The 14,256-nt window shown below is 34.5% G+C and overlaps 1 protein-coding gene across 1 annotated transcript; it reads left to right on the forward strand.

Annotated features, from left to right (window-relative positions):
- Positions 1–224: 224 nt before the first annotated feature.
- LOC111908543 (uncharacterized) lies at positions 225–10,904 on the forward strand. The gene is made up of 7 exons (XM_023904360.2): positions 225–1,211; positions 1,278–1,424; positions 1,659–1,768; positions 8,702–9,047; positions 9,152–9,340; positions 9,571–9,671; positions 10,342–10,904. The coding sequence occupies exons 1-7, from the start codon at positions 303–305 to the stop codon at positions 10,793–10,795; spliced, it is 2,256 nt and encodes a 751-aa protein (XP_023760128.1). The 5' UTR covers positions 225–302; the 3' UTR covers positions 10,796–10,904.
- The last annotated feature ends 3,352 nt before the right edge of the window (positions 10,905–14,256 follow it).

Here is a 14,256-nt window from a genome sequence, read left to right on the forward strand (position 1 = left end):
TCATCCTAAAAATTCATTTTAAGACATCTCTTAAAATTAATTTATCAAAAGCCCCTTAAAATAATCATCCTTAAAGTTCATTCATCCTTAAATTAAAATTCATTTTAAGGCACCCAAAAAATAATGTCATCCACTTACAAAAGCTCCAAACGAAGTCGACAACATAACGTGATAACGCCATCAAATAGCAAAAGTAAAGTTGAAAAACAGTGTTATCCACTTACTTTAGGACCCACTTCAACATTAAATGTTCATGTTAATCGATTCAGTTGCTTCCTGGACTTTCTCTAAACCTCGAAACAATGTCCTTCATGGACGATTTTGAACACCTAAAAATTCAACTGGAAGATATCAAATTAGCTACCAACAACTTCGGTCGTGACAAATTGATTGGAAGAGGTGGGTTCGGACAGGTATACAAAGGAGAACTCTCTCTTGATGGAAGACAAACCATGGTCGCTTTCAAGTGTCTAGATCGTAAACATGGGCAAGGAGATACAGAGTTTTGGAAGGAAGTCTTGATGCTTTCCCGTTACAGACATGAAAATCTTGTCTCTCTCATGCACTTTTGTAGTGAGGGTGAACACAAGATCTTAGTTTACGAGTACGCATTTCATGGAAGCCTTGATACGTATCTTGCTAACAAAGGTCTCACATGGACTCAACGTCTAAAGATTTGTATAGGAGCTGCATGTGGACTAAACTACCTTCATGATCCTTCGGGAACACAACAAAGAGTTCTTCATCGGGATATAAAAAGTTCAAACATACTTTTGGATGAGAATTGGAATGCGAAATTGTCTGATTTTGGTTTGTCAAAACTAGGTCCAGCTAATCAACAACATACATATCTTATTTCGAATGTTGTAGGTACCCCAGGGTATTGTGATCCGTTGTATTGGGAGATGGGGTTTCTATCGAAAGAGTCTGATGTTTATTCTTTTGGGGTGGTTTTATTTGAAGTAATGTGTGGAAGATTATGCTTTGAATATAGTAATGGTCAGCTTCGAATTTTAGTGCGTATGTGGCAAAAGTTATATGATGAGAAGAGACTTGATGAGATTATATTTCAAGATTTGAAGGAAAACATGGATTCAGATTCGTTGAATACATTTTCATCCATCGCATATAAGTGTTTGAAGAGAGAGCGTGAAGAACGACCAACCATGGCTGAGATTGTGAAAGAACTTGAGATTGCACTTGATCAACAAGTAAGTTTTTTTTTTTTTTCTTTGTATTTAAAACGCAAAAAGAATTAAAGTAAAATGTTTATACAGGAGTTTTCTGAAGATGTGAGAAAGAGAGTGGACTTTGAAGAAATAAGTAAGATTCTAGATCTTGCAATACCTCCAGTGTCCTATAGGTCGCAAAAGGAACTCTTCTTGCTTCTCTCCAAAGGAATTCTTCTTTCTGGGGGTAAATCGGTAATATATTTTGTTAATTATGTCTTTTTCTGAAGGGCCGCATATTAATTAAGGAATTGACAAATAATAAGATGCTAAAAAATGGTGTTGGTTTTTAGTCACACATATGTCACATTATTGGGATTCATTTAAGATCTTCTTCAAAAAATCCAAAAGACTACGTCAGAAATACCTATTAGGGCCCCACATTGTAACATTTTGTTGATATTCTAAATTGAATTTGTTTATTCTCAGTGGCTTTCGATAAATAAAAATGGTGAACAATGTGAAATGGTTTCTGCAGCAGAATCTATTTTCGAATATACAAGCGGATACGATTTATCTAAAAATTATGAAAAATCAAGGTCAGTTTAAATATCTATATCTCTTTTGTTATCCTTCTATCTACTCCAAATAATATGACTTTTTAAAAAGTGTTTCTTTTATGAAAAGAAAATTACAGAGCATGTCCCTATAGTTTACAAAATTATGTAGTTTTCATCCCTAGAACTTTGTTTAATGATTGAGCTCTTAAAGTATTGAATTTGTTGCAATTTTAAGCTCTTAAGTATGGGATTTGTTGCGGTTTTTTGTCCTTGTAGTCAGTGGCGGAGCTTCAATCTTTCATTTGGGGGGCCGAAAATATAATTTGTATAAAAATTGGTGAACGGAAGGGGCCATAATCAAAATTTTATATTTCTGAACCTAATATGTATAAAACTAAAGTATAGGGACTAAATCTGCCAAAAAAATCAGGGGTGCCACAATCCCCTCTAGCCCCATATAAGATCCGCCCATGCCTGTAGTTGAGGTGTCCAAGTGAAATTACTAAATTACCGTTATCAAATTTTCATGCATGTTTATCTAAACCGTTAAACAATATCAAACCCTTACATAATAACATTGCAATCTTAGGCTATAACGGATGATCTCAGGAGGTTGTCAACTACATTCTATGTCTCTAATTTTCCTCAAGACCGGACAAAAGCGCATTGTGGAAAACTTTTGAAAAGTATGGCCTTGTGGTTGATATGTTTTTATGGCTAAAAGGGTGAACAAAGAGGGTAGAAATTTTGGTTACCGGCCTAGATGAGGGGTTGGTCGGAGGTAAGTTTAATCTTCATGCAACCAAGGGTACTCTCCGCTCGCCTCCCCCTATGATCCCTAATTCTCATATCTCCTCATGCATAAACATTCCATTTATATTCGTTATCTTTGTCAAATAACTTCGATTGAGTGAAAAATATGAAAATCATGGTGGTAGGAAAGACTTGAATCTTCCTACTCTTTTGAACATCTCCACCTTTGTAAAAATAAAGGTTTCTCATACATCTCCCTTAAGTGGTTGTGTGGTTTTTGAATACTCATCGACTGCAAATACTCCCATGTTTCGTTTCTCTTCCAAAAAAAAACACACTCATATTAGTTATATCTTCCCCAATCTTTCTCACTGGAGCGCTAATTTATGTGTTGAGGACCATATTGTTTGGTTAAGAACTAAAGGTGTTAATCTGAAGGAAAGATCCCCAAAATGTTTTATTCTGGTAGGAAGGAGGTAGGGAGAAGTATTATCTATTGATCCCTATACTAAAGAGGATTTGATTCTCTGTAAAAGTATTGTTTGTGTTTGTTGAAAAGATCCTCATTTCATCTTCCATGGTGAATTGATTCTTATGGATGGGGTGATTACCATATTGAGCATCAAGGAAGTTAAAGGAAATCGCATCTTCACGATTATTCTTAAACTCGATTCAATCGAATCTTAATTCACTCTCTGATTCCAACGTATATTCTTGTTCTTAAGTATTGGTTCGATTTGGTTCATTCATATTTGTTTGAATAGGATCCTAAGGATGTTGGATGAAGAACAATTGCAATTGATGATAGATTCAGTTCAAACTTGTTTGTCGATAAATGGTTTTAGCGTAAACAAATAAAAAGTCAAAAATCTTGTTCTTGACAATTGAAAACGAAGAAGGCTCGATTTGTTCAGAAAATTAGATGGTTTGATCAATTTTATTGCATTTGAATTCTTGTGGAATCAATTCGATAGTCGCAGATGATTCGATTGTCAAAGCTTTAGGAACGAAGGTTAAAATCGAATTTTTTTGGGTGTTTCAGTGAACAAAAGTTTGGTTGTGACGGACGAAACTGAAAACGAAAGTAAATGAAATAAAATCAAAAGTGTTTTTGATTGATGATAATCGAAATTTTTAAATGTCAAATGTAATTGTGGAATCGAAAGTTGAAGGATTGTGTTGATGTCGAAAGTTGGGATTTCAATTTTGGAATCGAAAGTTATATGGAATGGATTTGAATGATGGAGTTTGAAGTTGAAAGTCCAGATTCAAGGATCGAAATTGTTGGAATCGAAAGTAAAATCAAGGTTGCAATTTAAAGTTTTGGTATCGAATTTTGATCAGGAGAGCTTGGATTTGAATCGAAAGGGATTTGTTTTCGATTTTGATTAATGACAGTTCAGAGGATATGACTCGACTTTCAAGCTTGATAAGCGAAATTGGATGTATGATTCAAGTAAGGAACGAAAGTCAATCTGTGAAGGGTCGAATTGATTTTTTGATTGTGAATTGTTGAACTCGATCTTTACAGTCGAAAGAATGGATTCGAGTTGAGAGAGTCTTTCGATTGTTGATAAAATCGAACCAAGTATGGAATCGAAAGTGATTTTGATTTTAATTAGTGTTTGCTTGAGTCGAAAGTATTTTGAGATCAATAGTCAAGAGCCAAAAGATTCATGGAATCGAAAGTGAACTGAGGTCGATTCAAGGGTGAAGTTTCGAATCGAGAATTGGGGTCTAGATTTTGTGGTGTTGGTAGTTCGACTATTATGGAAACTTGCTGGGAGTTGAAAGTGATTTCGACTGATGACATGTGCTCTTTCGTGTACAAGAACAACTTGGGGAAGAAGAGAATTGATTTTTATATATGGTCCCTCATCTTTCAACATTTTGACATTTTATACCCAGTTTCGAATCATGGGTATATTTCTGTGAAGTGGGAAGATATTTCGTTATTGGTCCCTGAAGTTTATGCAAAAATGCACTGTATAACCACTTTCGCAAATGGGTAAAGTTTCACATCTGGAATGAATTTGAAGCTGATTTTTCGCAATTGGTCCCTGAAGTACTTGCGAAAGTGGTTGTTTGTACCCAATTTTCGAAATTTTTGCAACTCTCACCAAAAGTCGAAATCTTCACAACATTATTTTGTTCTCGTCTTTTTGTGATTGTTTTTGGTGCAATATTTTTTGTGGTATATGAACAATGTATGTTCATTTTCAAGTTCAGGTTGTCAAAGATTTGAAGACATTGGTGTACCTTTTCGATTTTCTCGGATTGAAGAGTTTCATTTTTGTCACACATCGAGGGGGAGTTTTGTATGGTATATTCCTCGAGCATTTCTCATACCTTTTGGGTTTTATAATCATTTTTGATTATAAAAAGGGAGAAATTCGAAATGGGTATTCGAAGCTTTTTGGATATTCTTTTCCAAAGCGGATTTGAAGACCGGTGTTACTTCGAGGGAGATTTGGTCTTGATCGCTTGGTGCTCGTTTTGGATATTGAATTCGGGACATCCAATCCTAAATTTGAGGGGATGATGTTAGGATGCAAAGTTCTTATTGGATGTGATGTAGGCTTACCCTCTTAGATTGTGTAATGTGTTGAGCTTTTTCCTATAAATATGAAGTAAGTAGTTCCCATTTATGTAAGAACCCATATGAGAGATTAGTCTAGTGAGAGAAATATTTCATGACCCACTTTGTAATACTTGCTAGACTAATGAGAGCTAAAACCATTTTATTTACATCTTGTGTTCTTGATATTGTTTGATTCACATAATCATTACATTTCTGTATTCGTCATCTAATTGGGTCACTAAAGCATGTATTGTGGCATACCAATATCTACTCCTTCGAAGGATGACAAAATTGAGTTGTCATCAAAGTGGCATATCTATTTTTCCTTTATCTTCTAAAACTGTATTACGTAATATAATGCACGCATACATTATGTTTTGTAATCTTCTAGGATCACATGAACATATCGGGAGTTTGAGTATCTGCCAACACCCCTTAAGGATACCAAACGCTCATTCCATATACTTCATAGTTGCATCTTAGATCCTTTTAAACCCTAATCATTTATCGTTATTTAGGTATGTCAACGATTTGACAAATATAGATAATTCATTATATATCACATTCGTAAGACAGTACCCTACACATGTATGATACTTCATTCACTTGCAACGACACATCATACGCATTTCCAAAATATGTGTAACTGAATACTGCCGACTAATATAAAACATTGATGTCCTTGTTGGAACCCATGGCACCAAAGAATGCATGTCTTGTCCAAAGATCATAGAACATGATTGCTTCTAGAATTATCCTCGTTTCATTGTGAGCACCTCACATGTATTGACCATGATATGCATTAGGGCGCATTACTCACGCTCAATGAATACAATCAATGCTACCTAGAATTCCAGGGAACCCATGCTTATATTCATGTGACATGTATAATTGGTGGATGTCAAAGACAGTAGGTTTCTGAAAATATCGTTTCACGTAAACCATAACCATAGCATTATAAAACTTGTAAGCAATCTCTTGTGTGGTTTCCTCATGAATCCTCAAATACTTATCCCATGAATATGCTCTCATTTTGTATGTTAACTAACAAACTATGGTGGTGTATTTATGTATTGAAGATAAATCTTTCCTATGTCTTGCTTCCCATTTTAATTGAAAAATACGCAATTCGACCCTTTAAGTCATCAACTATATGTATGAATAATTCTTTCCTTATCTTGAACACTCATCTAAACATTCCAGCATACACAACACCATCGACAAAGCAGTTTTCTATGAGACAATTATGCTCAGCTTTACGATTTCTTCTTAAAGGACTTTTTCTTGTTCTCGAACAGAGACAAGATTTTTGACCATTTTATTCGAGATAAGTACATTATTTAAGGCTAACCAATTGTGAGAATGTGGAAAAAAGTTTGACCAATGTGAGGGACGGGAAGTATAGCACCATTACCAATCATAATAAATTTAGAGTTACACGGTGTTAGAGAAAGCATGTTACCTGAGTTGAAGGACATGTGAGAGTTAGCACCAAAATCCATGTAGTAGTTTTTGTTTGTCGGCGGTTGAACAGGCATGGCTTGAAATACTGAGGCTAAGTGAGTAAGTTGTTATAGGGTGGACGGAGCATGACCGCCGAAGCATGTTCCTCCGGTGTTAAACTGTTGCAGGTAAGTATGCGTAGGTTTTGAAGAGTAGTGGGGGGCTGAAATAGTTGCTAAGATGTAGATCCGAATCTAGAAGTTGCTGATGGAGAGCAACCAGCAGGCATAGGCTGCTACTAAGGGATCGGATATTGAAGACCTAGCAGTTATGAATGCAGCGAAGACGGATATTGAAGTTGTTGTTGTAAAGCTATCTATTGCTATTAATACACACCGAGAGGCTACTGATGTGAGGGATGTTGTCCAACAGGTGTGAAGCCAGTAGGTTAGAAGGCAGCAAGTTTTTGCTGAGTCAATGCATTTCCCAATTTACCAACAAAAGTTTGTTGTTGTTCCATAGAGTTTCCATGAGCACCAATTTTTGAAGAGTTTCTTCCATTATTTCGGTTTTGGTCCAATGATTTTTGGATTTCCCGGTGGTGTTGGAGGAAGAGTAGAGAGCCGAACTTTGAGAGATGGAAGGATCATGAATGGTGTCGATGGCAGCCTCACGAGATTCATGTAGTAATAGCATATTTTTGGCTTCTAGAAACGAGGGAAATGGCTTCGTGTTGGTGATGACATCAACGATGCTATGATATGAAGATGGTAACTGTCTCAAGATTTGCATTACCATTTCAATTTCTATGATAGGAGAATCAACATCTTTGATATCATCATCAACATTCACCAGTGTATGGCAGAATTCAATGATGGAACTAGCATCCTTTTTGGTGTTGCGAAACTGATCCTAGAGTTGCAACATGCGATACATTTTGTTGTTCCAGAAAAAATCATCCAACTTATCCCAAAGGTTTTTAACAGCACAGTCATCACTACAAATTATATGAAGCAAGCTTGGGTCACGGGTGCTACAAAACCAAGAGTTGATGCAAGCATCAACAGAATACTATTCTCGTCCCCATCCCCGTTGGAACAGATTTAACAGATATGTGACCATAACATAAAGTACCTTCACACAAGTTAGAGAAGATTTGACACCATGGTTTATACTGAGACCCATCAACATTCAATTTGAAACTAAACTGGTTGTACATGTTGGTGAGAGTGCACACGAGACTTAATTTAGATTGAGATCGATTAGATATTGAAGCCTGGTATAAACATGGTAACAGTACCTTAGGTGTTGCAGCAATGGTGGATTTCGACAGGAGTGCAGCAATTGTAGAAACTATTAGAGCAGCAGTTTGCGAGACCCCAAAATGAAAAGAAAAGCTTCCTCAGGCAACGATTTGGGCAAAATGTTTAAGAGGCAGAAGTGTTCGATAGGACAGTTATCACCAGAGAACAAGGGACAACCAGGGCAGGAGGACAGTCAATGGAGATCGATGAGCAAGGGATTGAAGCAGAAGAAGGCAGCGTAGAATCCCCAAAAAATCGACCTGGGGGAAAAAATTTGAGTCGTACGTATCTAAAAATAATTTTAAAATGCAAAATAAAAGGAAAAATCTAAATATTTTTTTTTTAATTATTATTTTCGGAACTTTAATTACCTAAAAATAAATAAAAAAATAAAAATAAATAACCGTTTTTTTAAATATACGTTAAATATTCTAATAGAATATTAAACAGCAAATATTCTAATGTGATTTTTATAATGTTAGAATATTATACTAAATTTCTCAGATATGTAGAATATTCTATTTATTCTACTAGAATATGTAAAAGATGGTTTTTTTATTTTTTTATTTTTGGAAAATATAAATTCCGAAAATAATATTTGGAAAAAAAAATTTGAAAATTTTCAATTATTTTGCATTTTAAAAATGTTTTTTGTTTTATCTATCAAATGAATGGCTAGGATTGCATCTCACGGTCTCACAAAATTAGTCCGTCTCACATGAACCTATATATATATATATATATATATATATATATATATATATATATATATATATATATATATATATATATATATATATATATATATATATATAAACTCTAAAACCAGGAAGGCCCCTCTTAGGTCCATCACTGGTTGTACCTCAACCACATGTATTGTGATATATGCAGATTTCCAAGTGTCGTATTTCATATGATAGATGGTGATTTTGGACTAGAAGCAGATACAAAATTCTTGTCCACACATGTCACATATACTATCAACCTTGTCTTCAAGCATCATCTTTGGGATAATGGGCCATATGTACCCTTTAAGTACAAACTGGAAGAGGAAGAAGAATATTCCACATCATGTGTTGCGCATCTCAGAGAAGATGGGTGGCTAATGACCGAATTATACCAATTCACTAGCTATCAGAAAGAACATAAATTTAGGATTCGGTTTGTGCGCCCATCCTATTATTCCCTACATCGTAACCTGGTTCTTGAAGGAATTGAATTTCGACCCGTAGAGCATGTAAGTTCACACTTCATAGTATGAAAAATGTATATTTGTTAAATTGCATATATCAACCATGAAAATTATGTACTAATATAATACCATATTGATATGCTTTGTAGGAGAAGCATCAAAATTTGAAGGATGAATATAATGTGGATATCAAACCCATTTCATCTTCTGAAATAGAAAAAATGTCATGTGATCATCCAGAAATAACCAAGTGGTTGGAAGATAGAATGCACTCCACAAGTAATAAGGAACTCTTATGTCTTCTTCGTAAAGGGTGCTCCATTAATAATGGTGAAAAGGTAATTAACTCTCATCAAGTAGAAAAAAACATTCATGTGTCGAAAAAAATGGACCATAATATATAGTACGACTATTGTAACTAAGAGCACACAATTTATTTCATCAGTTATCATAACTTTACAAATGATAATGTTAAGTTAATTCTCATGAATTATCACTTTAGAGTTTGAATAATTTCAAATGATAATGCAACAGGTTTACTAATAATCTACACTTTATTAATGATCAGTGGTTTTTTATTGACGAAAATATGAAGAAATGTCATATGCTACCTGCAAGAGCAATCTTACAAGAAGAAAAGTGGACATGGAAGCCCCTACAAGAATCAAGGTTATTTGTTTTTTTCTCAATTCATATGGTTGCTAATACGATCTCTAAGCCATAAGACTTTTTTATGCACGAAAATTGTGCAAAAGGAGGGTAAGGAATGATTCATCTCCAACATATAACACTATTTATGCACAAAAATGGTGCAAAAATAGTGCAAGGATTGATTCATCTTCAAACCATTACATCATTTTTTATATCAAAAAATATGTTCATGTTATATTCCATTTTTTTACTTATATAGTTGTCAAAACTCTCGTTTATTAATAACAATTTAATATAAACCATACTATTATAAGTAATAATCGTGTAAATACGACTCTACAATCAAATAAATTAAAACTGTATAAACATAAATTTTGAAGAACCAAAACTGACACATGAAAGTTTAACACAATCTTGGTGTTATACTATTTATTTTCCACAAAATGGTGCAAAAATGATGTTGGAATCGAACAAAATTGTGTAAGAAATTATGCAAAAAATAGGATTGGGTGTTTGAGTCTCTATCTACTACACTAGATTCATCTCTATATACGTTGAAGCCTCCTATTTCTTCTCAAGGAATCTTTTGGACATAAAATCTAAGATTCCATGTATCCTATACTATTAACTACAATCAGTTTTTACAAGTCTAGATTTGAATGAAACATATGTTTTTCCTACTTTGCAGATTTGACATGGTGGCAGAATCGCAAGACACAAACTCTTTTTCTATTGCTTGTGTAATCGAATCCCAGCTACTATCACCTCAAACAACTTATGCAAGTTACCTCTTGTACAAACTTCCTAAAAATCATCACTCAGTGTTTGAGGGACCAATAGAAGTAGAAAACATAGATCTCAAGATTGACTTTATAACACATAAACGGCTTATATATTTAATTACTCCGCCTCATGTTCCTATTATTAGACCCCAGCTTGATCATTTGTCTCAATCCCCATTAAGTACTCGCAAAATAAAAGGTCATCCAAGACTAAGGAAGGATGGTTGGATGGAACTTAAAGTGTGGGAATTCCCGGGAGATTTTGCAACAACTATTTCAATGCGTACGTGCTTCAAAAGTTGTGATAAATGGAAGTTTACGGGTTTTTCTGTTCAAGGAATCGAATTTAGACCATTGTAAGTTTTGTTAAGATTTAAATTTTGGTGGATGATCTTTGTGTTAAATATTATTATAAAAATGCATTATATAATAATAATTGAGTTTTGTAATAAAGCTATTTTGGTGCTTATATGTTTTTTCATCCTATAGAGCCCTCTCCTGTTTTGGAAATCAGGGTTACGAATGCTTGGATTACTAGAGTCATAAATTACACTTTCAGATTAAACCATGTCGATGGTACACTCGAAATCTCTAATCGGATAAAACTTGATATAAGATCAAGAACAGACAATGATGGATGTTATATCTTTTATTGTACCTGTGGAAAAAAAAAATGACCAAAATAGGAGATAACTCCCTTGTCCCAACACTGTCAAAAACTACTATATGGCACTTTCAACCCCAACCAGGAGTTATGCCCCTTAGACACCACCAGGGTTGCCACCACTTGAACCCCACTACCAAGGGCGTTGCCCCCAGACCCCCGTGGTTCAAGGGGCGAAGCCCCTAAATAGTAGTATAGTTTAAAGACAAAACTGCAAAAATGGTCCCTGTGGTTTGCATTTTTTTTGGGGTTTTAGTCCAAACCCCGAATTTTCTGGATTGGTGGTCCTTTTGGCCTAGTGTCGGTGCGTATTTGGTCCCTCGATAAACTGAAATGACTGTAATGCCCCTCATGTATTTATTTTTCATTTTTCTTTAATTTAATATATATTTATCTATTTTAATAATTAAGAAATAAAAAGAGGCCCCACCTCTCTCTCTCTCTCTCGCCTCCCACCTTTCTCTCTCTCTCTCTCTCTCGAATAGATACAATAAAAAAACACATTCCCCTTCGCTTGTTCTTCCTCCCTGCAACACAAACCAACTAATAATTTTCCTATTTTGGAAGAAATCAATTTCTAGGCTACATCTTCTCCGGCCCAACAGTAACAGAGCCTGTATTTTGTTGTCGTATCTCTGTTGGATCTACCATCTGCCCACCGATCGACTCTGCCCCCTTTCCTCTTGCGGGTAGATGGAATCAGATCGACTTCCACCTTTACCCACAAACATGGATAGCAGATGAGAAAACTTCTTGCTCTGTTCGATGTGGGTCACAAAGACCTGCATTTGTTGTCGTATTGAACTCAAATCCAAGAGAGAAAAGCTCATCTTCTAGTGCCTTCTGCTCCTATTTTAACCCCACAATCTCCATATCTTCTTCTTCCTCTTCATCATCTCTTCGCATATTCCCTTAATATTTTCCCCTACTACTGTTCATTTGCCTCATAAACATCGATCACAAACCACTCATTCACAAACTCCCATCGATCCGGATCCACTTTTCTGAATCCCTACATAAACATCAATCAGACACACATACACATAAACTAAATATGAACTAAACAGGATTTCAATTGCTTACATAGGTATTGAGTTGGCGAATGAAACTGGAGAAATTATTGTGCTTAAAGTAAGCAGGTAAGAGGTGTTGTGAGAAAGCTAAAGAGTCAACGACGATGAAGCTGTTGTTGGAGTTTCCCCACCGGATTAGATCATCTAAGGAAGAATCGTTGAAGTCGACACCTTTCTGATGAATGAGAGATAGAGAAGATGAAGAATGTGGATTTCGTTTTTGGAGGATTAGGTAACGACAGGGCTGATTTCGTTTTTGGAGGATCTGGAGAGTGTATGTGTGTTTGGAGAGAGAGAGAGGGGGGGGCTCATTTTTTAATTATTAAAATGAATACACAGTTATTAAACAATAAAAAAATGATTTTAAAAATTGAAAATAAATGCCCAAGAGCATTAAAGTCATTTCAGTTTATCGAGGGACCAAATCCACAATGAAACTAGCTCAAAAGGACCATGAAGCCAAAAAAGTCGAGGTTTGGACTAAACCTCAGAAAAAATGCATACCACAGGGACCATTTTTGCAATTTTGTCTAGTTTAAATCTTAATAAACTCAAACAAGTGTGCACTCCGTACCATCCTTACTTGTTTGATATTTATCAATATTATATTGGTCAACAAATTAATCTGATTACACTTAAATAATATTAGTGATACAAATCACCAACACCTGCCTACCTCCCACCCACACACACTACCCCACCCCACCCCACGAACTAATTCATAGATGTGTATTAGTGTCTCTTTATTTTTATTTTTTTTATTTGTTTGAACAAGTTTTATGACTAGCAAGTTGCTAGTGGGGGGAATTAATTACAAAGGAATCATAGAAACTTGGTTTGTAACCATAGAAACCACGATATAGTAATTTTATTATTGCTATTCACATACCAATTATAGGAACTATCAATCCTTCTTAATAAATGAAGGTTTTTTTTTGCCACATATCAATCTCTCATGAGTTTTGACACTTGTCATTTTGTGATATTTTTGAAATAAATATTATCCACTTGTCAATTTTTGATTTGTTTCAATTTTTATAATTAAAGTCATTTACTTATATATGTAAAGTGTTAAATATCATATATATGATATTAAATTGCAATAAATAAGTTTCTTCCTTTCTTATTTTAAAATTATACATTAAAAAATATTTTATGTTTACATTTTAATTTAAAGTTTAATCTTTTTTTAAATCAACCCGTGTAACACATGGGTCTCACACCTAGTTATATAATTATCAAAAATCATGTCTCTTCTTTGATTTGTTACTTGCCAAAAGAAACCACATCTCCCTGGCTAATAAAAGAATTCCTCTCTGCCACGTGTCCATTCTACAACCTTTTTTCTAAAAAAGTAAAATTACTGATATACCCTAAAAGGATTTTTCATTTTGAGGCTACAAGCTATAAATGTCATATTAATGGCCATTTGATATTTGTTTAGGAATTGATTATGCAATATGTAATTATGGTCAGTTAATGGAGAAACCTGTTAATCTTCTCATGCAGATTTTGCCATGTTGGATCAAGTAGATCAGTGCTAACCTGACATGAGAAAGCATAAGCACTTAAGTAGAGCATTGTGAATCAAAGAATGTTGCTTATAAAGTTCATTTATGATCCTCAATTAAAAATAAAGCAACGATAGAAAAGGGTATTTGGTAACATGGATTTCAAAATATTAGAGAAGTATCAATAGAAAAGGGTATTTTCGGCTTTTGTATATCATAATTACGACAATATGTGTTACATCTAATTACTCAAGGAGGTTCTTTTGTATAAGTATACATACAAAATTAATTAATCTTCAATGGAAAGTGTAACCCATTAACGTAAACAACCTAATATTCTAAAAGCGAGAATCAAAATTTTTCAAAAGATTCAGGAGAAAATTCAGCGATTCAAATTTTCACCACAATAAAAGTATATATACTGAAGTTATACCCGTGGAAAGTATTCCACAACACCATATATTCATTTTCTAAAAAAAAAAAACGAACTAAATTTTTACCTGTTGTTCATCGGAGGTTTATTGGAGGATCATCACTTTAATCGTACCAGACCATTTCTTCCACGTAGCACAA

This window comes from Lactuca sativa, chromosome 6 (genome assembly GCF_002870075.4).
Source record: "Lactuca sativa cultivar Salinas chromosome 6, Lsat_Salinas_v11, whole genome shotgun sequence".
In the NCBI taxonomy this organism is placed as follows: Eukaryota; Viridiplantae; Streptophyta; class Magnoliopsida; order Asterales; family Asteraceae; genus Lactuca; species Lactuca sativa.